The sequence below is a fragment of the Neomonachus schauinslandi genome, chromosome 1 (assembly GCF_002201575.2).
Source record: "Neomonachus schauinslandi chromosome 1, ASM220157v2, whole genome shotgun sequence".
Taxonomy (NCBI): Eukaryota; Metazoa; Chordata; class Mammalia; order Carnivora; family Phocidae; genus Neomonachus; species Neomonachus schauinslandi.
Genome location: NC_058403.1, coordinates 111,833,108 through 111,859,969, shown reverse-complemented (window position 1 = coordinate 111,859,969; position 26,862 = coordinate 111,833,108). Strand labels below are relative to the sequence as shown.

At 38.4% G+C, this 26,862-nt stretch overlaps 1 protein-coding gene across 1 annotated transcript in view; it reads left to right on the top strand.

The window, feature by feature from the left end:
• The window catches only part of CPB1 (carboxypeptidase B1), a 41,204-nt gene extending 16,171 nt beyond the window's left edge, over positions 1-25,033 (top strand). The window contains exons 6-11 of the mRNA XM_021685990.1: positions 405-506; positions 3,180-3,290; positions 3,380-3,470; positions 4,127-4,329; positions 22,601-22,685; positions 24,678-25,033. Of these exons, the coding sequence (XP_021541665.1) occupies positions 405-506; positions 3,180-3,290; positions 3,380-3,470; positions 4,127-4,329; positions 22,601-22,685; positions 24,678-24,865 (780 nt within the window). The 3' untranslated portion in view covers positions 24,866-25,033. The remainder of the gene's footprint in view (positions 1-404; positions 507-3,179; positions 3,291-3,379; positions 3,471-4,126; positions 4,330-22,600; positions 22,686-24,677) is intronic.
• The last annotated feature ends 1,829 nt before the right edge of the window (positions 25,034-26,862 follow it).

Sequence of the window (26,862 nt, the reverse complement as noted above, 5' to 3'; positions counted from 1 at the left end):
AAAGACAAGGAGTAAGTGGGAGAGAAGGAAAAATTCTTACAAGATTAGCAACAATCATGATTACTTCTAATTACTCATCCAGTTGTCTTGGTCATGTCACCTAATAATAGCAGCTGAAAATAACTTCCACGTGAGTACAATTAAGCAGAGTAATCAGCATCTTCTGAAAATATGAGCTTGTCAAGCTTAATAAAAATAATATACAGCCATGTAAGCCTTCATCTCAAACATTGTGTCTAGTGGCAAGAACATACTGTGCTAGTCTTATGTTTTAATTTAATCATGGGATATATCTCTTGCTGCTGTCAAGTTTCACCTGTTGAATCCAACGCCCAGACGGGTAGTGAATGTTAACCCCTGACTGTGATGAATCACAATTTCCCTTTTCCTTTTGTTTGCAATAGGTTGGCAAAGCTGGACCAAATAAGCCTGCCATTTTCATGGATTGTGGTTTCCATGCCAGAGAATGGATTTCCCCTGCATTTTGCCAATGGTTTGTGAGAGAGGTCAGTATGTAGAATCATTTTTGGCCAAGGGAAGCAGAAAGCATTTTATTTAAATCAATTTCTTATAATCTAGCTATAATAAAAGAGAATAACAACACAGAAAAACCTCGTAATTCCCCAAGTTCCCATTTTTGGGTATTAGTTTCAACTTTCCCCAAGAGACCTTTATGAGGTAAGATTTTAAAACAGTTACCAAATTGTATTTATTTATATTTGACTCATCTGAACTTTATCACCCACCTTCGGTGGAGAGGCTAACCAGCAGTATAAATGATAGATCATTTAAAAGTTAAAGATTGTGGACAAGCCACTAGCTTGATCATTATCTCCTAAAAAATAATCATTGTATACCTCAGAAAAAAAAGAAAACAATACATAGCAGTCCCTACTGTAAATGATACTGTTTTTCATTCCTTATAATTCTAATGATAAGATAAATGTGGAAGCCCTTTAGCTGAAGTTTTTAAATATCCATGAGCCCATATTGATATAGATAAGTTATTCAATTAATAAATAAAAAGGTGAGAAGGAACAACTCTTTCTTAAAGAAGAATTACAACTAATGGATGTACAAAGAATGAACAAACTAGAAAATTATCAGTAGAACACCACAGTAATAATCATTTCACGAAAACCTATGTATGTATGCAAATATTATTGAGTAAAAGTTTAAAGACAAATCGAATGTTTGCAGTCTCAAAGTATCCCCCCCCCAAAAAAAATATGTATTACTTAACAAAGGCAAAGTTTACAGTGGAGAAACTTAGCAGAAACTACTTAACCAAGTGATCAAGGTTAACATCACCGGTAACATCACCAGCATTAAGACATAATCAGTATCATGTACCCCCTGATATTATGTACTAAAAAGACACACCGTCTGTATGGTATTTTTCCTCAAAATTCATAACCTTCCTCTAATCATAAAAAATATTGAGACAAACCCAAATTGAGGGACCTTCTGCAAAGTAACCAGACCAGTATTCTTCAACTGTGTCAAAGTCATAAGAGACAAGGAAAGACTGAGGAACTCTCATAGATAAGAGGAGACTAAGGAGACATGACAACCAGTGCAATGTGGGATTGTGTACTGAATCCTAGAACAGAAAAAGGATAATAGTGGAAAAACTGGTGAACTCTAAATAAAACCTATAGTTTAACTTACATTATTGTACCAGTGTTAATTCCTTCACTTTGATCACTGTACCATGGCTAAGTAAGATGATAACATTAGGGGAAGCTAAGTGAAGAATATATAGGAACTCCTTGTATTTGCAACTCTTCTCTAAGTCTAAAATTACTTCAAAACTAGAAGTTTAAAATATTGAGGTACTTTTAAAATATAAGCACATTATTATATACAATATACTGTATTTTGTGTGAAACACTTCTGTATCTCTTTGTCATGGTCTTGGTTTCTAGACACGTTATGTATCCAATTATAACCATTTAACTTCAATGGATATCTCACCATCTGCCCTCTAGAAGGAAAAAACTTTTTTTTTTTTAAGATTTTATTTATTTATTTGACAGAGAGAGACACAGCGAGAGAGGGAACACAAGCAGGGGGAGTGGGAGAGGGAGAAGCAGGCTTCCCGCCAGGCAGGGAGCCTGATGTGGGGCTCGATCCCAGGACCCTGGGATCATGACCTGAGCCGAAGGCAGACGTTTAATGACTGAGTCACCCAGGCACCCCAGGAAAAAACTTTTATCACTACTTTGGTTATCTCCAAGATTAGACCATGGTCTAATGGTTCTATAGCTCCCCCAGCCTAAAAATCACTTATTTTATCATGTATTATTATAATAAATATACATGTATAGAGTCACAAAAAGTATATAAAAACTATTAATACATAGAAGACTTAAATATTTTAAAATCTATTCAAGAAAGCCTAGGAAAGAGTTGAATTTACGTTTAATATGATCCTGGGGCTGAGGAACTATGACTAAGAGAACATAATAAATGAGCATGAAGTCCTTCATTCATAGAGAAATGTCCACAATACTTAGTAGGGAGAACTGGTCTCTTAACAGGGTTCCCTACTCAATACAGAGGAGTAAGAAAGATACTTTCACATTATGCAGCCTGGAGCCTTGGTGAGAGCCACCCAAAATCTATCAGTGTGAGCTCACTTCATAATGGGAGGCTTTCTCATTCTTTTTCCTTATTGGACAGTCTCTCTAGTGAGACCATCTATAGGCGGCTTCACAAAACTTAAATAAATTTCTAGATGATATTAGAAACATGCACAGCCATCCATAGATATTCCTTACTTACTAAGAATAGGTCTTACCCTCATATCCTACTCACTTTGAAAAACAATTATTGCAGTACTATTGCAAAATAAGTGAATATATGTATGTTTCTTAAAAGTCTATAATTTTATTAAATCTTTGTTCATCTTTAAAGTAAAAAGTTAAATAAATAGTTATGTGAGTTATATATGGATATAATAGAATATCCTGGAAACAGAGAAGAATTAAAAACAACTATTTTAACCAAAACTATGGGTAATATTTTGCTAACTGCCTTTTAGATATTAATAATGTCTACCTCAATAGGGGACATGGCTTTCATTACCAAAGTCAATATTCATCTAGTTTATGTAAATTTAAGTAGCATCACGCATTCTATTTTTCCATGACATTCTCTTCCTAATTCATACATAGGCTATTCGCACCTATGGACATGAGATCCACATGACAGAGCTTCTCAACAAGTTAGACTTTTATGTCTTGCCTGTGCTCAATATCGATGGCTACGTCTACACCTGGACCAAGGTATATGAACCAATATTGAGAGAGGTTGATGAAATTAAAACCAACCCACTTTCTTTTATACTTGGCCTAACCACGTAATCCACTTTCAGAACCGAATGTGGAGAAAGACCCGCTCCACCCAGGCTGGAACTACCTGTACTGGCACAGACCCCAATAGAAATTTTGATGCTGGTTGGTGCAGTAAGTATCTGGCTGACCATTTTGCAAGCATCTGTTGAAAAGCACAGGAGGAGAAATAACACAGGAAAACACAACAGTGTCCAAAACAAGAAAAAATGTAAAGTTTTATATTTTAGAATTCTAACTTTCTGAAAGCACAGACAATAAACAGTTTATTTATTCACTCAAAAAAATGTATTGTGTGCTCTATTGGGCTCTCAGCTGTGTTAGATGCTAGACACACAAGACTGAGTGATCCAGACATAATCCTCCTACTTCAAAATGTATAATCCAGAGGACACAGTCATTAAACAATTATTTAAATGAAATGGTGATATAATTCTAATTTTGTGATTCAACTCTCAGAAAATGATTACAATAATAAGGAAATTTCTCACGGATATTAGTTTGTCCCCTACTTATTAATCGTTTTACACTATATTGGTCTCATTGTATATTACTACACAGGGACACACTGATGACTTTTACCCCATTAGCTTCAAAACATACACCCTAATCTTGTGACTAAATGCATGCATGCTTTATAATATATACATACATTATCATAAGGACTCCTGTGAAAACAGCTTATTTTTAACTTTATAATTTGAAAGTTTGAAACATGCCTTGTGATAACTTCAGTAGGTGACCATTCCATTAACGACCTGTTTTTCTAGAAATGGGAGCTTCTCGAAGCCCCTGTGATGAAACTTACTGTGGACCTGCTGCAGAATCCGAAAGAGAGACAAAGGCTCTGGCTAATTTCATCCGCAGCAACCTGTCTTCCATCAAAGCATATCTGACGATCCACTCATACTCCCAAATGATGCTCTACCCTTACTCCTATGATTATAAACTCACAGAGAACAATGCTGAGTTGGTAAGTAGTCATGGTAGTAAATATGGTATTTCACTGGTGAGAATTTTTAAATCCTATTTCTGAGAAAAAAATTATAAGAACAATTTCTAAAGATTCCATTATTAATTTTTGATAGTAGAAGCAAAAAAAAACTTACTACAGACTTACAAGGAATCTGGAATTGGCTAGATAAATTAGCTTTTTAAAAGAGATAGGATTTTGACACAAGAAACCGTTCCCAACATGTTAAACTGGTTTAGTCACTAATCTTCAAAATGACAATAGGTACACTTATTTCTGCTTCACCACAATACTAACTCACATGATGATTTCGATGCATCAGGGATAATCAACAAAGTAGCTTCATCTCACACACAATTAGAAAGTCAATTTTGTCAAGTTGCCTTGAGCTGGATTTGACATAGGCAGAAGCATGGCAGATGTCATTAGGAATTTGGCCCATTTGGTTGATACTGGGTTAAGTGATAAGATCCTAAAATTGCTTATTTCACTATTTGATTAGGTGAGACACAGAAATAAAGCAATCAATGAACAAATTATATGAATGGGTCCTTACTAGATACAATGCAAAAAAATTTAAGTATCCATGACTAAAATAACTACCAATCTTGTTAGAGAATCATGATATAATCACATGAAAAGTTAAATAAAATAAGAGTTTTATGACATTCAAATTAACAAATACCACATATCAATCATAATTTTTTTAAATCAGTAGGTTTGAACTCTTCAAACAATATTTTTTTTTCTAACTTATGATACATCTGGCTGCCAGAAGTTAGGATCAGTGATCTAAAAGAACAAGTGTAAGATTTAAAGCATTTGAGTTATGCCAAAAAAAAAAAAAAAAAAGTGTCCCACTTAGACAATGACATAGATATTTGGCTTACCTAAATGCATAAATTTGAAGACCCAGTAACTTTAACAACTGGAAATTGTTGTTTTATACTTTCAGTCTTTCAGAGACCAAATAAAACGTGTAATGCTATAAATATTTTGTGAAGAGCAAAACAGAAAAATAACTCAGCCTCTTAGAAAATTGATATCTAATAGTTAGCCAGGTCCTTCTCATTTAAAAAAAAAAAAAAATGCTATTGCTTCCCATTTTCCTTATCCAGAGCCAAAAAAAACAAAGGAAAACATCATTAGTTGGAACCTTTAACTATTTCAGTTTTCCAATTATGCTCCATCTGTTAAATGTTCCCAGTGGGTGCTCACAGTCCAGCCATCCCAGAGATGGGTGTGGTCAGCTCCTCATTTCAATCCCAGATTTCAGTCCCAGAGGAGAGGAGGTGGAGCTATGTTGTTTGCTTTATTCATGTGAATGTATTTAAATTGTACCACATCAGAAAAGAAAAAGACAAAGCCATAATAACTAAGCACTAATGAGTTAATAAGTAAAATATTAAAACTAAGATTATAAACCATATTAAGTATAACAATAATATATAGAGTTTGCTTAATATAACTAGTTTAAAACACAAATTCTAAAAGACAAAAGCTAACAGAAAAACAAAATGTTGTCTGGAAATGAGCTGCTTCACAAAGTTTCAATACCTTTTCCTATTTGGGGAATAAGTTAATTCTAATTAACAAAGAAGTGGAATAAACAGAATTATATCACAATAAAATATTCATAATCTATTCTCAACAAAAGCACAAACCATAAAATAATCTTATCTTGGATGTTTAATTTTGTATTCACAAAACTAATAAATTCAAGAAGTACATGCTACTTCTTATCCTTTCCAAGCATGATAAAATAGGTGGCTAAACTGCAAAATTTAATTGCACTTATATCACATTAATTGATTTAAAAGTTACTTTAATTTCCAATAATTTTTTCCTATGATTAAGCTTTTGCTTAACATCTTAAAAGAAATATTTAAATCCCACTAGTGAAATCTAAGGTGAATATTAATTTGATTAGTTGATTCATTGGGAATCTGAATTTAGTTCAGCACCCCAAAGCAACTTAAATCTTTTGAATAACTAGAGATCCTTTCAATCTTTTTATTTTGCATAATTCCAATTCACTTACTTCCTAAGCACATTTTGCTGGAACAATTCATAACTGTAGTGTTAATATATATATATATATATCCAAAAGAGAATTTGAGTCTCTCATAAAGAAAAATATTGGCTTTTCATGGTTTTTATTTGTAATGAGAATATTAAGAAAAAAAAAGTAAAAGTCTTGATCTAGGCATGATAAATGTTCCATCCAAATCTAATGCTTCTATATGAATTTTCAACTAGAAAAATGTGACCCTGCTGTAAAAAACTAAAGGTAGGAAAAGATTTATAAGATGCATTCTTGGCATACCACATTATGGATAACTCAGAATTTCTTGAAGTAATGCTAAGTGGGCTTTGTCTTACCCAGAATTCAGTGCATAGATGTAGATACGATTCTTATTTATCTTTACACTTACAAAACTTGTAAGATTATATTTGTAGCAAAAAAAAAAAAATGCTTCAAGGAGACTAAGACCCTAAACTGAAGGAAATGATTCTGTACTTCTATTAGCATTCTCAGACCAAATTTAGGACATACATAGCAATCTTTGATATCTGAGTCATGATAAAAATGTATGTGGCTTCATTTCTGAAAGATCTTACATGTAGATTGCCTGAAATTACTCATATCATGAGACAACCTTTAGTGGGAAGAAAGGCAGAGATGAGAATGCAAAAGACCAATGAAGTTAAAGAACAGGAGAAGTAATAGCATGGATTATAAAGAAAGCTACCAAAAAATATATCTACAGCAGATCAGTAAAAAGTATGAAAGATCATAAAAATACCTTACAAAAATAATGCTTTTCAGTTTGCTAACTGCTTTTACACATACTATATTATTTAAAGAAAAAATACAAGTATACTGTGAGTTTCCAAGGCTTCAAACGCCTTCCAGTTCCTCAGTGTTGACTTCTTCAGTATGAAGCTATCACTATCTTCACAGGAAGTTTTAAGGCCCACAAAAAGAATATACTTTACATTTTCAAAATTCTGAGGGATAATGAAATATTGAATTATATGACCTCTTTATGGTCAGAGTAAGTCTCCTCTTATGAAGGCGACTTAATTGAAAAGGTTCCCAAACCTATCCGTATCTTCACATTTACTGAGCATGGAAGAAGGTCCAAATCTTTGGTCTGCCTTCCCCCAAAAAAGACCTACGTGGCACTGTTAATAATAATTATTATTATTATTATCATAATACCATTTCTAAGTCCAAAAGCAAGAATGCAGAATAATAACTGGTCAACTAAGTATCTTGACCCAGTCCCCAGACTGACCAAATTGGAAGCTGATATGCATGCCACTCACACCACATTTCTACATTAGAAGCACAGAACTTTACAGCTGGAAATCTTGGAATTTCTCTGGTTCTCCTTTCTCATTTTCCAGCTGAAACAATGAAGGCTTGGCTAAGCCAACACAGTAATACAGGCAGCCTTGGGCCCAGACCTATTGGATCCTGAAGAATTTCCTAGACTGCCCCAATTTCCAAAGACACCCACACATATTTGTGTGGCCATGTTCTATGCTGGTACCCCATGTAGCCGTTCTGCAGAACATTCATCAAATAGTCTTTCATCCCACAAATACCTTATTACCTCTGTCCCTGGACATTGCTAAGGATTTGCTCTGGTCAGCTGAGATGCCTAACTTCTCAGGTAGTACCCAGTCTTCATGATTCTGGCCCTATGCTTTCATGGCCATATATTCACTAACCAGGAGAAAGATGACAGTCTTTCTGAAAAATTATTAAACTTGACCAAAAGATAAGAATCCATTTCTAAAACCTAACACCTTCCAGTCCAGTGGCACCTCCCTACCTCTTAATTAAAATTTGAGTTAATGAGCCACCAAGATAGAAATCCACTGCTTCACCCAAGCATGTGAGCATAAAGCAAGACCATGATTAGAGAGAAACATAAAAATCAGAGGGAAGAAACGTTGTGATTAGAAGGTGGATAATTGCAGGGCCATGTGCACACCCAATCACAGCTGTCCCCATGTCCCTGCCTAATAACAAGAATAACAAGGCCATAGGCCCACTGTCAAGCAGGCTACCAGCAGCTAAGGTAGATAAGACCTGAGGCACAAAATAGCCACGACAGGTATTTTCTCAGAATTTTTAAATTTCACTTATAATATTAAAAAAAATCAGATGGCAACTGCAGAATTTATTTAATTAGAGAAACTGGTTGTTGATTTATCACTATACATTTTAAGAGACTTCTTGGCCTGTTAAAATTCTCCTACAGAGGCCTGGTCAGAACATAGCTCATTGGACAATTACCAGAAATTTCACTGAGTACCTATTAAGTGCTCAGCACAAACCATGGTTTTTGCTATTAAGATAGGATCTTCTTGAAATGGTAAGACTCAGATATCAGAAACCATAGAAGAGAAGTACAGAATTTAGAGTTTCAAACTAAGCACAGTAGTAGGAATTTAGGGCAGGAAAATGGTAATATGTAACGAGGCTAGTCAGTGAAGGTTATAGAAAGAAGAAACCTCATTTATTCTGGGCCTTGAAGGATGGGCAGGATTTGGGCAACAGAGGACAGAAGAGTGCATTTTAGGCAGAGAAAAGAGTCAACAAATGTCCAACAATAGGATTGAAAAATAGCCTGTTTCCAGTGTTCCTTGTGAAGAAAGAGTGAAAGTGAGGTAATGAGATTACCGAGAGACTTAAATGTCACAATGAGTCCTGTGTCATAGCAGGCCCTGGAGCCAGAAACCTGGTAAATGGGATTGCAAATATAGGACTCCCAGTTAGATGTGAATTTCAGATAAACAATAAATAATATTTAGTGTGTAACTATTTTCCAAATATTGCAGACTTATACTGAAAAAGTATTCACTGTTTATCTGAAATTTACATTTAACTAGGTATGCTGTATTTTTGGCGAAGTCTGGCAACCCTGCTGGTAGAGGGTATTTTAGCAGCATTGACCTAACAGCAGTGTTTAAGAGACACTTGCACTATCATCAGCAAAGAAGATAGGCATTCAGAGCGCCTTCGAAATGAGTTGTCTTCCTTTTTAATTCTTTCTCCAAAATACACTCATGTTTACCCTAATTATGTCTTTTACCTCATTTCTTTCAAACTCATTTTGCCCTCTCCCCTACACCTAGGAGACATTTGGCAATGTTAGAGAGACATTTTTGGTTGTTGTAACTGTGGGAGTACTATAGGCATCTAGTTAGTGGGTAGAGGCCAGAGGATGCTGATAAACATTCTACAATGCACAGGACAGCCCCCACGACAAAGAATTCTCCAGCCCACATGTCAAGAGTGCCAAGGTTGAGAAACCCTGCTTTAAGCTAAGATAAGAGCAGAGTCACATTCCTGGCTAAAGGCCCCTGGCTTTCACCCTCCTCACAAACAGTTTACAATGTTCTACAAATCTAACATGCAAGAGATCCAGCACATTCCCATTATATAGCATTTATTTTTAATATTTTTAATATTTATTTGGAAGAAGTACCACCTCCACACACGCGCACACATAAAAATGCTCTAGACTTTGCAACTTCAGCTGACTCATGTTTCACATTCTCCTTGAATTTTCAAGAGCCTAAAAATATGCATGCAGATCAGCCAAAGAAAAAAACTGCTTTACATCCGCGAAAGCATTCCCACACTCCCCATGGGCTCTGCCAAGACGGGCAGGCCCTGCTCTCCCAAGCCAAGCCTTTCCCTAACTCCTTGCCTTTCTCGAATCTCGGGCTTTGCAACCAGAGCCCATGCTTGTTTACCCTCCTGTTTTTCTCAGAAACATATTTGTTTTTTCAAATCCCAAAGGTTTTCTCCTCAGGGCCTGCTTGTAGTCCTGGCAGGCTTCTCCTCTCGCATCAAAATTATAAAAGTTAAATTCCTCATTGGTCCCTTGGTGTAAGTTACCCATTATCACAGAACAGAAGGAAGGAAACCACAGTTAAGATCATTTTGATGCTTCCATTATCACATGTATTCACCCAGAGGAGCAATTAAACTCAGAACTTCAAGTTAGAAACAAAGTTCTGGAGAAAATTTCTTCGAACTGGCTTAGACCACATAGTCAGTTTGGAATTTTTGTTTTCTTGTACTGTAATAATGGACCAGTGGAAGATTAGAAGAGGCAGCCCCCCACCTCCCATGACGCTGGCTTGCAATGAGGACCATGAGCACAGCCATGAGACAGGAGCTTCCTGATCACATGTTACCTGGGAAGGCAGGTCAGTGGAAAGAACACCCTCGCCTTATTCATCTTACCAGCCCCCTGGAGCTCAGAGCCTGGGAAACATTACACTAGTTGGTCTTTTGTCTCTTGGGCTTTGAGTTAGATGTGACATTTTAGACTCTCTCTGTCTTTTGCTCTATGACCAAGGCCTCTTTTTAAGAAAACAGGTGACAAAAGAGAACATGCATAAGACATGGTAGGAAACTCATATCTAAGGATTAATAAAGGCTGGCCATGTTTGGCCTTGACTGAAAGCAAAGTTTTCTCTGAGGCTGATTTATATTTAGCTTCCTTCTGTTCTTTACAATTGGTAAAACCAGCTCCAGCAACACTTCTTTTGAAGTATTCGAAGGCCACAAGGAGAAGTGAAAAAGAGCACAGGATTTAAAGCAAGAAGAACCTAGCTCAAGTCAGCCACTTATGGGGCTGCATGCCCTTGGGAAAGTTCTTTTATCCTCTCTGAGTTTCAGTTCTTTTATCCGTAAAATGGGGATAAAAATATCTAGCTCTTATCAAGAGCTCTTTGTAAAGTCTAAGGTTTTATGTAAATGTTAGTTCTTATTTTGAACCCATTGAGCAAGGATGTAAGATGTCCCTCAAATGACAGGTTGTAAAGAAAGTGTCTGTAATTGGAGTTTCAAGATGTGGATCATGCTTTCTGATGTGCTATTGCTTCTGCGGGTCTTTCGTCAGCTGTCTTAGTCCCTTTTTACAGAAATGTACAAGGGAAAGGAGTTACCACTCTAACGTTTTAGCAAATGCAGGAATTATCTCTCTTTTACCATTCCTGGCTGGGGTCAGTCACCCAGTTTGGTTGGAACATTCCCACTGAGCATGCTGCCCCACGTGGCATTCCATTCTGCGAGAAAATTCTATGCCGATGAAATGTGGACAGATAGTGCTGGAAAGATAAATGAGTAACATTTGTGAAAGTATTTGAACTCTTCAAAAGAAAAGACCCACACTGATTCCAGGGATTTTTGTTAAGATCATTGGAATTTAAAATATGATATTTTGGTCAATTAATGTCTATTCTGATTTTTTTGTCTCTTGGCCTCAGAGGGGCAGAGAGAAAGGGGCCGCAGACTTCATTTTTAAAAAAATTAATGGAAAGAAGTAAAATGCACAGCAGAAGTCATTGTGTAAATGTGGCAACCCATCAACCATCACTACATGGTACCACCACCTTCCCCACAAACATCCCCTATCGCCACTCACATACGTCACAGCCTTTGCAGAGCTCAGCATCCTGCACACCCACCCAAATCAGGCCCATCTATAATGCCCCAGTCCTAGGATAAGACTCAATCAACCAACCATGTGCTAGATGCTGTACAATCTGTTGAGAATACAAAATAAACAGCCAAGAATCCCTTCCCACAAGGAGCTCACCTGGGAGGCAAATAGATGCAAAAACAATGGATTACAGAACAGAGTGACAGGAACTCTGAGAGTGGTGTTAGCCTTCACAAAGGAGGGGACATCGATGCTCCCCAAGAGATTTAGGGGCAGCTTCACAAAGAAGGTGACACGAAACCTGAATCTGGAAGAACAACAGTAAATCTCCAAGTGAACAAAGACGAGAAGAGGATTCCAACAAAGGGAGAAGGATACCCAAAGTGAGGGAGGTAAGGAGAGGCAGGAACAGGTGTATAGGGAAGAAGCTCAGGGAAACCTAGCTCAAAAGGAACACGGAATGCACAGCAAGTGATGCAGACTGAAAGAGAAGGGAGGGGCTAGCTCACACCCTTAGGCCAAGAAAGGAAGCTGGACTTCAAGAGAAGGTGAGAAAGCCACTGAAAGATGTGGTGATGAGGTGACACTCAGAAGATGAGTGATGAGGTAGACATCAAGAGGATAGAGCAACTGAGGACAAGAAGAGTAAAAACTGACACAAACTAAATGTTCCTGCAATGTGCACCAGTGACAGCAACATATTAACATCCTTTTTAAACTAACATTAATCTTAAATATTGCGGTCAGCACCAAAGGCAGAACAGTTGCTGCCAGAAGATGCCTAGGAAGTCTTAGAAAGCGCTTGGGTATCACTTTGAGGAAAGGCAAACTGAACATTTTTGTGTGGCCCTAACGGTAGTTAAGACTAAAATGGTAAGTTGATAAGTCAAAAGAGATAACAGATCACAAGCTGGCCCCTTCAGTTTTGTCAGATAACTCATATATTATGTCACACCAATAAACACATTAAGAGACTTGAAGGTCAACAGACACAGGAGTTTAATAGATAACTTCAATGATCTTCTTGTCTTAAATCTTTTCTAGTCTTCATAACTGCTCATGTTTGGAACTAATATTGCAGAATCATCTTTTTTTCCCCAGCTTTATTGAGATATAATTGACATATAACACTGTGTGAGGTTAAGGGGTACAATGTGATGATTTGATGCACATATATATAGGGAAATGTTCAACACATTAGTTAACACATCCTTTACCTCACATAAGTATCATTTTGTTGTTATTGCTGTTTTGTTGTTCTGTTATTTGTTGTTCTGTTAATGTTCTGTTATTGTGAGAACATTAAAGCTCTACTCTCAAAGCAACCTTTAAGTATATAGTATAGTACTGCTAATCATAGTCATAATGCTGTACCTTAGATCCCCAGAACTTATTAGAATTGTATTTCTAACTAGAAGTAATAATTCAAGGCTTAAAGGGGGAGGTGGGGAAACCAGAACAGATGAAAAGCCTCTGAATGGTAACTAGGGAAGGAACAAGAGTTCTTTAGAATCGGAGGTTCTGCCTTACAGAAAAATAACTACAGATGTCCTCAGATGAATGGCAAGTTAAGCAAATTACAGAATAGTAGAAAATGTACTATTTACTTACCAAAAAAATTAGCACCTCACCACGTTTCACATCTCCACAAGATGGTTTTAAATCTATTCTGCACACTATGCAATTGTTAATTGATTTTTCTCATTTCCATCTGCAATAGGCCTTATATTAAAGGGTAGAGAGAAGACTTAGCTCTAGTGGGTTGGTTAGAATAAGATTAAACAACAGGAACTATACATTTAGATCACAACAGTAAAGATTCCATGCAGTAAGAGAAAGCATATATTAGTTTACCAGATGGGAAAAAAAATGGAAGTAAAACCCTAAAATTTTCAAGTTACTGTTCCAAAACTCTGAGAACAATAAATTAGTTCAAAGAAACTGATTACACCATTTCAGTGGACCACAATATCATGACTTATATTTTATAATTATTTTTTAAATTTTCTAATTTACCACTTGGTTAGTGAAGCATTAACAATTTGGGAACTGGAACTTTGAAGTTTTGTAGACATGCCCTTGTCAATTTAACATAAGACGCTACTAAACTGGTTTTGATATTAGAACAAGGACTAAGGGAAGTTGCGACTTTGTAAAACTAGGAGTATTTTGATTTCATCACCAACCTCATCGCTTTCCAAGCATATGTACAAGACACAATTATGATGCCAAAGTATGAAATATAGCTAGTTTCATAACCAGAATGAATTATGGCTAATTCTCCCGTGGTAAACAATCAGATTTTCAAATCTGTATTCCCAAGACAGCCAAGTCAGGCCTTACTTTTCGAGTGATTCATTTAAATACGCAGTATGTCAGTGGATGTTAGGAAGTTTACAGCACAGGGGGGCTGGGGGTACAGAGCCCTTGCCCTTGAAGAGTTGGGGGTCAGGGAGGCAGAAAAGCAATGGGTCTTTTGAGAAAATGAAGCTGCTTCTTAAAGAAAAAAATACACATAAGCTAATACTTGCCGCTTTTTTGAAATTCTGGAATTCAAATGTTCTTCATTTTGAAATAGAGTAGATGTTGTCTAATTCTTCAGTCTAAAAATCTTCCAAGCTGGAACCACCCTCATCCCTGGAACTGCCAATTCCTTAGTATTTCTATGTTGGCAGAACACTGTATTGAGTATCCAATCATTCATATGTGTAGCTTTTAATACTCCTGCCCCAGCTCATATAATTCTATCTTATCCTCACTTTATAACCTGCCACATTTCCAGGTAGTTTTTGTTTTGTTTTGTTGGGGGTTATTTTGTATGTATTTGATTTTTGTTTACCTGTATTAGGTAGAAAACCTCAACCACAAAGACCTCCTTGTCTCCTGCTTTTCTCTTACAAGCTCCAGAGACAATATAGATTTGCCAAACTAATCCTTACACATAACCTAATTCCTAATACACAGTGACATTTTACTAAATCAATGAATGTGATATCTGGGACAGTTACAGGTTGCTGTAGCCTCACTTCTCTAGCCTAAACTAAGCAAATCATAGAATAGTAGAAAATGTAAAAAAACAAAATGTTTGATTTTAAAATTTAAAAAAACAAATGTTTGACAAGCCTAAGGAAGAATACCTGGGAAAAAAAGACACACTAAGTTCTATGTAAATAAAAAAGAAAAGAAAGTAAAAGATTGTCCTCTGACAAAATAGAAGTTACTGCTAGGACCCATACTTTACTGCAATAATTATTTAAAATGAATGTAAAGACCTAATTCTCAAATAAGAGGGTAAGATGCTAATTATCTTCAGAGTTCCAACAAATAGTTCCTGGACAACCACTAAGTGGTAAGCCTTGGCCTGGACCCTGAAGACATGGAGATAAAAGACAGAAAAAGTCACTGAAAACTCAGAGGCCAGCAAACGGTGTTGCCACAGTATGACACATTCAGAGGGAAGCTCAGAGTGAGTGCTTGCAGAGGGCATTTAGGGAAGACGTACTTTCATAAGAATCGCTTGGATCCTATGACCAGGTTAGAGAGAAAAATTGGATGGGCACTGAGCAGGAATAAAACTAACCCAAACTGTGTCTTATGCCTCTTCAATGTCTTAAAAATAAGGTACAGATGGGGGGGTGGAGCAAGATGGCAGAGGAGTAGGAGACCTGGATTTCGTCTCCTCTCAGGAATTCAGCTGGATAGGGATCAAACCATTCTGAACACCTACAAACTCAACAGGAGATCAAAGAAAAGAAGAGCAACAACTCTCTCATCAGAAAAGCGACCACTTTCTGGAAGGTAGGACGTGCGGAGAAGTGAATCCGAGGCGATATTCGGGAGGATAGACGGCGGGGGAGGGGCCTCCGGCGGCCGCTTCTGGCAAGTGATAGAGCCGCGGAGCACAAAATCGGAACTTTTAAAAGTCTGCTCCGCTGAGGGACGTCACTCTGGTGGCTAAGTGCGGGGTGGAACCCTCCGGGACAGTGTGGTCTCAGGACCCTCGGGGTCACAGAAAGACCAGGGGTGCCTGAGTGTGGCAGAGCTCCCAGGTAACGGAGCAGGGAAGCCGGCTGCAGAGACGGAGACCAGGCACAGGCTCTCAGCTCAGGGTTGCCATAAACCGGGATCCGCGGCACAGTCAGGCCCCTGCTCCTCCAGCAGGGACCCAACAAGCGGCAGATCCGAGGAGACTCACCTTCCTCCCCCGGGAGGAGCCCCACGGGGGTGCACCGCAGGGATCTGCTGGGTTTGGAGACTCCACCCGGGGTCGGGTGCCAGAGATAGAAACGCGCGGTCACAGGCCGGGTGAGCACGGAGTGTGGCTGGAGACCGGGGAGACGGGAGTGACTGACGGCTTTTCTCTGGGGGCTCACTGAGGAGTGGGGCCCCGAGTTCTCGGCTCCTCCGGGGCGGAGATTGGGAGGCCGCCATTTTCACTCTCCGCCTCCAAAGCTGTACGGAAAGTTCGCAGGAAACAAAAGCTCTGGAGAGCAAACCCAAGCAGATTACTTAGCCCGGATGGGGCAAGGGCGGGGCAATTCTGCCTCCGGCAAAGACATTTGGAAACCACGGCAACAGGCCCCTCCCCCAGAAGATCAGCGAGAACAGCCAGCCAAGACCAAGTTTACCGATCAATGAGAATGGCAGAACTCCAGCCCTAGGGGAATACTGCACATAGAATTCATGGCTTTTTTACCATGATCCTTTAGTCTTTCAAAGTTAATTTTTTTTAACTGTTTTTTTTTTTTGAATTTTTCTTTTTCCCTTTTTCAACCAACATCTTATCAATCCCTTTTTTTAAAAAAATTTTTATTTTTCATTTTTAGAGTCATATTCTATCCCTTCATAGTAGTTACCCGTATTTTTGGCATATATATATAAGTTGTTCTCTCTTTAAAATTTTGAGATAGTTTCTTCTAACAGATTAAAATATACCCTAAATCTCTAGTATATGGTTTTTTCTACTCCCCTGCCTGATCACATTCTCTCCCTTTTTTTTTCTTTTTTCTTTTTTTAAATCCTCTTCTTTCTTTTTTCAAACAACTTCTTATCAATTCCTTTTATAAATTTTTTTATAATTTCCATCTTTACAGTCATATTCCATCCCTTCATCATATCAACCCTTATTTTTGTACATATATAAGTTTTTCTTTCTTTAAAATTTTGGGAGGCACTTTCTTCTAAAAGACCAAAGTACACCCCAAATCTAGTGTGTGGCACTGATCTATATACCATCCTGATCATATTTGATCACATTCTGGTTTTTTTTGTTGTTGTTGTTTTGTTTTGTTTGTTTTTGTTTGTTTTTATCTTTATCTTTTTTTTCTTTTTCTTTTTTCTCTCTTTCCGTTTCTTTTTCCACTCCTTCAGGTCTTTTCTGATTTGTTTAGAGTATATTTTCTGGGGACATGGTTACTCTGCTAGCATTTTGTTCTCTCATTAATCTATTCTCCTCTGCACAAAATGACAAGATGGAAAAAATCACCTCAACAAAAAGAACAAGAGGTAGTACCGACTGCCAGGGACCTATTCAATACGGACATTAGTACGATGTCAGATCTAGAGTTCAGAATCATCACTTTAAAGATACTAGCTGGGCTTGAAAAAATATGGAAGTTATTAGAGAAACCCTTTCTGGAGAAGTAAAAGAGCTAAAATCTAACCAAGTCGAAATCAAAAAGGCTATTAATGAGGTGCAATCAAAAATGGGGGCGCTAACTGCTAGGATAAATGAGGCAGAAGAGAGAATCAGTGATATAGAAGACCAAATGATGGAAAATAAAGAAGCTGAGAAAAAGAGAGATAAACAACTACTGGACCATGAGGGCAGAATTCGAGAGATAAGTGATACCATAAGACGAAACAACATTAGAATAATTGGGATCCCAGAAGAAGAAGAAAGAGAGAGGGGCAGAAGGTATAATGGAGCAAATTATAGCAGAGAACTTCCCTAATTTGGGGAAGGAAATAGGCATCAAAATCCAGGAAGCACAGAGAACCCCTCTCAAAATCAATAAAAATAGGTCAACACCCCGACATCTAATAGTAAAACTTACGAGTCTCATAGACAAAGAGAAAATCCTGAGAGCAGCTCGGGAGAAGAGATACGTAACCTACAATGGTAGAAACATTAGATTGGCAACAGACCTATCCACAGAGGCCTGGCAGGCCAGAAAGGACTGGCAGGATATATTCAGAGCACTAAATGAGAAAAATATGCAGCCAAGAATACTCTATCCAGCTAGGCTGTCATTGAAAATAGAAGGAGAGATAAAGAGCTTCCAGGACAAACAAAAACTAAAGGAATTTGCAAACACAAAACCAGCCCTACAGGAAATCTTGAAAGGGGTCCTCTAAGCAAAGAGAGACCCTAAAAGCAACATAGACCAGAAAGGAACACAGACAATATTCAGGAACAGTCACCTTACAGGCAATACAATGGCACTAAATTCATCTCTTTCAATAGTTACCCTGAATGTAAATGGGCTAAATGCCCCAATCAAAAGACACAGGCTATCAGACTGGATTAAAAAACAAGACCCATCGATATGCTGTCTGCAAGAGACTCATTTTAGAACCAAAGACACCCCCAGATTGAAAGTGAGGGGGTGGAAAACCATTTACCATGCTAATGGACATCAAAAGAAAGCTGGGGTGGCAATCCTTATATCAGACAAATTAGATTTTAAACCAAAGACTGTAATAAGAGATGAGGAAGGACATTATATCCTACTTAAAGGGTCTATCCAACAAGAAGATCTAACAATTGTAAATACCTATGCCCCTAACATGGGAGCAGCCAATTATATAAGGCAATTAATAACAAAAGCAAAGAAACACATCAACAACAATACAATAATAGTGGGGGACTTTAACACCCCCCTCACTGAAATGGCCAGATCGTCTAAGCAAAAGATCAACAAGGAAATAAAGACTTTAAATGACACACTGGACCAAATGGACTTCACAGACATATTCAGAACATTCCATCCCAAAGCAACGGAATACATATTCTTCTCTAGTCCCCGTGGAACATTCTCCAGAATAGATCACATCCTAGGTCATAAATCAGGTCTCAACCGATACCAAAAGATTGGGATCATTCCCTGCCTATTTTCAGACCACGATGCTTTGAAACTAAACCTCAATCACAAGAGGAAAGTCAGAAAGAACTCAAATACATGGAGGCTAAAGAGCATCCTACTGAAGAATGAATGGGTCAACCAGGAAATTAAAGAAGAATTAAAAAAATACATGGAAACCAATGAAAATGAAAACACAACTGTTCAAAATCTTTGGGATGCAGCAAAGGCAGCCCTAAGAGGGAAGTATATAGCAATACAAGCCTTTCTCAAGAAACAAGAAAGGTCTCAAGTACACAACCTAACCCTCCACCTAAAGGAGCTTGAGAAAGAACAGCAAAGAAAGCCTAAACCCAGCAGAAGAGAAATAATAAAGATCAGAGCAGAAATCAATGAAATAGAAACTAAAAGAACAGTAGAACAGATCAACGAAACTAGGAGCTGGTTCTTTGAAAGAATTAACAAGATTGATAAACCCCTGGCCAGACTCATCAAAAAGAAAAGAGAAATGACCCAAATCAACAAAATCATGAATGAAAGAGGAGAGATCACAACCAACACCAAAGAAATACAAACAATTATAAGAACATATTATGAGCAACTCTATGCCAGCAAATTAGATAACCTGGAAGAAATGGATGCATTCCTAGAGATGTATCAACTACCAAAACTGAACCAAGAAGAAGTAGAAAACCTGAACAGACCTATAACCACTAAGGAAATTGAAGCAGTCATCAAAAATCTCCCAAAAAACAAAAGCCCAGGGCCAGATGGCTTCCCAGGGGAATTCTACCAAACATTTCAAGAAGAATTAATACCTATTCTTCTGAAACTGTTCCAAAAAATAGAAATGGAAGGAAAACTTCCAAACTCATTTTATGAGGCCAGCATTACCTTGATCCCAAAACCAGACAAAGACCCCATCAAAAAGGAGAATTACAGACCAATATCCCTGATGAACATGGATACAAAAATTCTCACCAAAATACTAGCCAATAGGATCCAACAGTACATTAAAAGGACTATTCACCACGACCAAGTGGGATTTATCCCTGGGCTGCAAGGTTGGTTCAACATCCGCAAATCAATCAACGTGATACAATACATTAACAAAAGAAAGAACAAGAATCATAGGATCCTCTCAATAGATGCAGAAAAAGCTTTTGACAAAGTACAGCATCCTTTCTTGATCAAAACTCTTCAGAGTATAGGCATAGAGGGTACATACCTCAAGATCATAAAAGCCATCTATGAAAAACCTACAGCGAATATCATTCTCAATGGGGAAAAACTGAGAGCTTTCCCCCTAAGGTCAGGAACGCGGCAGGGATGTCCACTATCACCACTGCTATTCAATGTAGTATTGGAAGTCCTAGCCACAGCAATCAGACAACAAAAAGAAATCAAAGGCATCCAAATCGGCAAAGAAGAAATCAAACTCTCACTCTTTGCAGATGATATGATACTTTATGTGGAAAACCCAAAAGACTCCACCCCAAAACTGCTAGAACTCATACAGGAATTCAGTAAAGTGGCAGAATAGAAAATCAATGCACAGAAATCAGTGGCATTCCTATACACCAACAACAAGACAGAAGAAAGAGAAATTAAGGGGTCGATCCCATTTACAATTGCACCCAAAACCATAAGATACCTAGGAATAAATCTAACCAAAGAGACAAAGGATCTGTACTCAGAAAACTATAAAATACTTATGAAAGAAATTGAGGAAGACGCAAAGAAATGGAAAAACGTTCCATGCTCATGGATTGGAAGAACAAATATTGTGAAGATGTCAATGCTACCTAGAGCAATCTACACATTCAATGCAATCCCCATCAAAATACCATCCACTTTTTTCAAAGAAATGGAACAAATCATCCTAAAATTTGTATGAAACCAGAAAAGACCCTGAATAGCCAGAGGCATGTGGAAAAAGAAAAGCAAAGCTGGCGGCATCACAATTCCGGACTTCAAGCTCTATTACAGAGCTGTCATCATCAAGACAGTATGGTACTGGCACAAAAACAGACACATAGATCAATGGAACAGAATAGAGAGCCCAGAAATGGACCCTCAACTCTATGGTCAACTAATCTTCGACAAAGCAGGAAAGAATGTCCAATGGAAAAAAGACAGTCTCTTCAACAAATGGTGTTGGGAAAATTGGACAGCCACATGCAGGAAAATGAAACTGGACCATTTCCTTACACCACACACAAAAATAGACTCCAAATGGTTGAAAGACCTAAATGTGAGACAGGAGTCCATCAAAATCCTAAAGGAGAACACAGGCAGCAACCTCTTCAACCTCAGCCGAAGCAACTTCTTCCTAGAAACATCACCAAAGGCAAGGGAAGCAAGGGCAAAAATGAACTATTGGGACTTCATCAAGATAAAAAGCTTTTGCAAAGCAAAGGAAACAGTCAACAAAACCAAAAGACAACCGACAGAATGGGAGAAGATATTTGCAAATGACATATCAGATAAAGGGCTAGTATCCAAAATCTATAAAGAACTCATCAAACTCAACACCCAAAGAACAAAGAATCCAATCAAGAAATGGGCAGAAGACATGAACAGACATTTTTCCAAAGAAGACATCCAAATGGCCAACAGACACGTGAAAAAGTGCTCAATATTGCTCGGCATCAGGGAAATCCAAATCAAAACCTCAGTGACATACCACCTCACACCAGTCAGAATGGCTAAAATTAACAAGTCAGGAAACGACAGATGTTGGCGGGGATGCGGAGAAAGGGGAACCCTCCTACACTGTTGGTGGGAATGCAAGCTGGTGCAGCCACTCTGGAAAACAGTATGGAGGTTCCTCAAAAAGTTGAAAATAGAGCTACCATACGATCCAGCAATTGCACTACTGGGTATTTACCCCAAAGATACAAAAGTAGGGATCTGAAAGGGTACGTGCACCCCGATGTTTATAGCAGCAATGTCCACAATAGCCAAACTGTGGAAAGAGCCAAGATGTCCATCGACAGATGAATGGATAAAGAAGATGTGGTATATATACACAATGGAATATTATGCAGCCATCAAAAGGAATGAGATCTTTTTGCCATTTGCAACGACGTGGATGGAACTGGAGGGTATTATGCTGAGCGAAATAAGTCAAAAAGAGAAAGACATGTATCATATGACCTCACTGATATGAGGAATTCTTAATCGCAGGAAACAAACTGAGGGTTGCTGGAGTGGGGGGTGGGGTGGGAGGGATGGGGTGACTGGGTGATAGACACTGGGGAGGGTATGTGCTCTGGTAAGCGCTGTGAATTGTGCAAGACTGTTGACTCTCAGATCTGTACCTCTGAAACAAATAATGCAATATATGTTAAGAAAAAAAAAAAAAGAAGAAGAAGAAGAAGGTAGCAGGAGAGGAAGAATGAAGCGGTGGAAATTGGAGGGGTAGACGAACCATGAGAGACGATGGACTCTGAAAAACAAACAGGGTTCTAGAGGGGAGGGGGGTGGGAGGATGGGTTAGCCTGGTGGTGGGTATTGAGGAGGGCACGTTCTGCATGGAGCACTGGGTGTTATGCACAAACAATGAATCATGGAACACTACATCTAAAACTAATGATGTAATGTATGGGGATTAACATAAGAATAAAAAAAAAATAAGGTACAGATGTTTGTTTGTTTGTCAGTATGTGCTTTTATGTATTTACTCACGAACTGCTGGTTCTTTTGCAGAATGCCCTGGCGAAAGCTACCGTAAAAGAACTTGCCACCCTGCATGGCACCAAGTACACATATGGCCCAGGAGCTACAACAATCTGTGAGTCTTGGCTTCAGAACTGTGCAACGAGACCACACACCTAAAAGGGCGACAAATGGTTCCCAGAGCCTTTCCTTTCAGATCATTTAAAGCATGTGGCTTTTGCCTGACAGTGGATTTTTTATATGACATGTCATCAGTTTTCTGTTCAGAAAAAGTATCCCCTCCAACCCAAGAAAACACTTGTGCTCGGTAAACATCCATTGAGCAGCCACCACTATGTGCCAGGTCCTCACTAGGTGCTAGGAAAGAAAGGAAGGGCGGATGGAGAGAAGGCAAGAGAAAAGGAGAAAGGGAAGTTGGGGAACCAGCACAGTCTTCGAAGAATCCACAGAAAGGCAGCAGGAAAACTAAATATAGGGGTGCTAGATGTTATGATAGAGGATGCACAAGGAAAGAGCACACTCCAGCACCAACCAGCCCATCCCACAGCATCGGGGATGACTGCCCAGGATAATGACCCAGAAGCTTTACCTGGAAAGACAATTGCTGAAGAAAAGTATAAGAAGGAGTGTCTTCCTGACTAAACAGACTACAGATGCGAGGGCTAATTCAGGCTCAAGCCACTCTCCAGGGGTAGATGTCAGCCCCTCTGACCAGTCACTCGGTGTGTTCGAGCCAAGTGGCAAGAGACACACAGCAAGAGAGTTAGGTAGGGGCTAGGCCCCAGATTTCACTTAGATGCTACAGAGTTTAAATTTCACTGGGAAGGCACATTATGCAGGCCCCATTTTAAATTTCTACTTATAGTTTCCTTTGCCTTTGTATGATTTCTTTTTGCCCCAGATCTGAAAGGACTAGAAATACAAGGGAAAAGGCCCAGTCCTGTTATCACAGGGCCTCCCATGCAGTTGGAGAGGCTCCAATCCTGGGTTTTGTTTTTAAGTTTTATGTAGAATATGGTTTTCTATACTCTCGTCCTTTTTTAACCTGCTCTGAATCATATAGGGTACAGTGTTTTCCTAAGGGGGTTCTAGCAGAAGTAGCCCACCTAGTCATATACTGTGAAGTTCTTATATGTTTTATGCAGACTAGTTCAGTGAGGATTCTTTTTTCATTATACTGTAAACCCTTGGAGGACAGAAGTCACGTCTTTCCTTTATTCCGGCATCTCCAGAGGAGAGCCCACGGCCCACTGCTCAGTGAGGGCTGTACAACCGTTGACTGAATAAATAGATGAAAGAATGAATGAATGAATGAACGAAAAAATGACCTAGTGACTTAACATATAGAAAATCTACAAGGCAGTGACATAGTAACTGTTACTGATTGAAGAACTGAACAAATGCCTAACCTCGGCCAGACCATCTGCTAGGCCCTGAGGAAACACAAACAAAGGCCCAGCCCTGCCCTCAAGGTGCTCTGATTTCATCAGCACTGTTTCCTTGGGGTTTGGAGTTCGCGCCTATCACCAGTCATCATGCAGCCTTCCCCAGAAATTATCTATATTTTGTAAACAAATTACATATGATATAGTTTACCACAGTATACAAGCACAGTGAGAAGGTTATGTTATAAATTACATACTTCCTGGGGTATTAAACACATCATTGCCACTAATTAGGCTTAGAGGTAAGATTGGACTGATTTTTTAAAACTGCCCTCCGTATCTTTTATAATCCAGTTTTCTAGAAAATTGGCCTGCCGGGCGCCTGGGTGGCTCAGTCGTTAAGCGTGCCTTCGGCTCAGGTCATGATCCCAGGGTCCTGGGTCGAGCCCCACATCAGGCTCCCTGCTCGGCAGGAAGCCTGCTTCTCCCACTCCCCCTGCTTGTGTTCCTGCTCTCTCTATCTCTCTCTCTGTCAAATAAATAAATAAAATCTTTAAAAAAAAAAAAAGAAAGAAAGAAAATTGGCCTACCTATAATATTTTGCCCAATGCAACAGTGGTAATTATAAAAGAAAGCTGGCTTTTTTCTTTTTTTTAATTTCCTTCCTGGATTTAGTGTTTTGGGGGTTTGTTCATTTTTTTTCTGCTCTTTGCACATTTCAGATCCTGCTGCTGGGGGCTCTGATGACTGGGCTTATGACCAAGGAATCAAATATTCCTTTACCTTTGAACTCCGGGACAAAGGCAGATATGGCTTTGCCCTCCCTGAATCCCAGATTCAGCCAACCTGTGAGGAGACAATGCTGGCCATCAAGCACCTTGCCAGATACGTCCTGAAACATCTGTACTAGTAGAGAATCCTGACAGCCTTATGTCAAAGTTTCTTTTCTATCCTAAATTCTTATTTTTGTCTGCCTGGATATTTTCTAGATCCAATCTTTCTTTTAAGCCACTAGTCTATTAAACTACTTGGATCTTTTAATACTGATCATAATAAAAATGAATCATTATAATTAGAAACCTGACAGACTGTCTACTTCTTTGGGGAAAAAAATGATGTGAATCAGTGACTAAGCAAGCCATCCACAAGTAACGATGTGGATCAACGATATAGGAGTTAAAGTCCTCAGGGTACTTGCCAACACTGGCAGAGTGCAGAGATGTACAGGTTCTAATGGGGGCTTATGAGGAAGAAGACATATAAGGGGAAATTTAGCAAATTGTGGTATAGGTGAAAAGACCCCATCTTGCTTTAGCTTTCATCTCAGCTCATTTATTTTATGAACTGTCTACTACATGCCAAACACTTTGCTAAGCAATTAGGGACAGAGCAATGAAAAAGAAAGACAGTTCTGCCTTCAAAGGGCATTTGGGAAGACAGACATGAAATAAATAATTAGCTATTTCACTAATTATTTAATAAGTCATGATTTAATTTACATTAAGCAAGTAAGTGCTAGACAAATTACATGAAAAGAACATACACCAGGTCTACCTCCCTGATGTGGGGGAGAAGGCTCTCTCAGGGAATGCTGGAACCTGAAGAATAAGTCACAATTATCTGGATAAAGGGAGTGCCCCTTCCAAGCCCTGATGCAGAACCCGTAGGAAGAAAGCCAGAGAGGAAGGAACCTAGACAGTTGAGGAAAGAAAGCATGTACAGGGACTAAGGAAGGTGGGAGGGACTATTAAGCAGAGCTTAGAGCTTAAGGTTTTGGAACATGGGTCTAAGAACAATGGGAAGACATGGAAAACATTCAGTTGCAAATGACCTAATCAGAGTTTTTAAAACATCAACCAGCTAAGATGGAAAGCAGACTGAGGTCAAACAAGAGGGTGTCAGAAGGGTGTTAACAAGGAGACCTGTTACAGGAGGGTGATACAAAGCAGATTGGAGGTAAAACAAAAGGGTGTTAGGCCTTAAACAAAAGAGGCAAAAATTACTCCATGACTTGAAGTTTCCCAGAATTATAACTGAACATGCTAATGTCAGAGACTATTATGCAAAGTTCAAATTTTAAAATATAATAATAGGTATTTAGTTACAATTTGGGAACATCTCTTAATTTAAAATCTACTTTACTATTCTATTTACTTTAAAATATGAGCTCATTGTTTTCTGTGTGGATCCAAGGAAAATAGGATTCCATATCTAGCAAAACATGTTAAAATATCTATGACAGTGTTCTATTCAAAAGAAGAATCCTTTGAAGTCACAGTGGTTTGGAAGTTGTCAAGCCAAAGAATGATTAATTGCATTAATTGTCCACTAGATGGTAGCAGTGCAGCTGCTACAATTTGTCAAGCAATCATCTTCAAAATAATTTAGTAATACATCATTTAAATAGACACTTAAGAGCAAAAAAAGAAATTCCCATGAATTCTCAAGCAGTATTGATGATAATAAAAAAATAGATGTAATTTAGCTAAATTATCTTACCCCGTTTTATTTAAATTATACCCATGTTGGGAATTGGAGAGCTAACTCAACCAAAGTTACCTGAGTGAAGTTATCTTGCTGGACATATATCATTCAATCCATAGATATTTCCACAAGACTCCCATACTCCACCTCTAGCAGATAACATTGACCTCTAAGAAATGCTATGTGTGACCCAAAGTTCAAAAGTCATGTGTGTAAACCATAAAGAACTATGTCTCTAAATTGAGTGCTTTAAATTAGAAATTAGAAATGTTCAAAAATTCCAAGGAATTTTTTCAAAAAAGATAAGGACCAGGATAGTAAGTATGTAAATATTCTCATTTAAAATCCCTTGTATCCAAGAATTCTTGCACCAGAAACATTTTTGATATATCTCTGGTCAACTCAAAGTCAACAGCTAGCTGG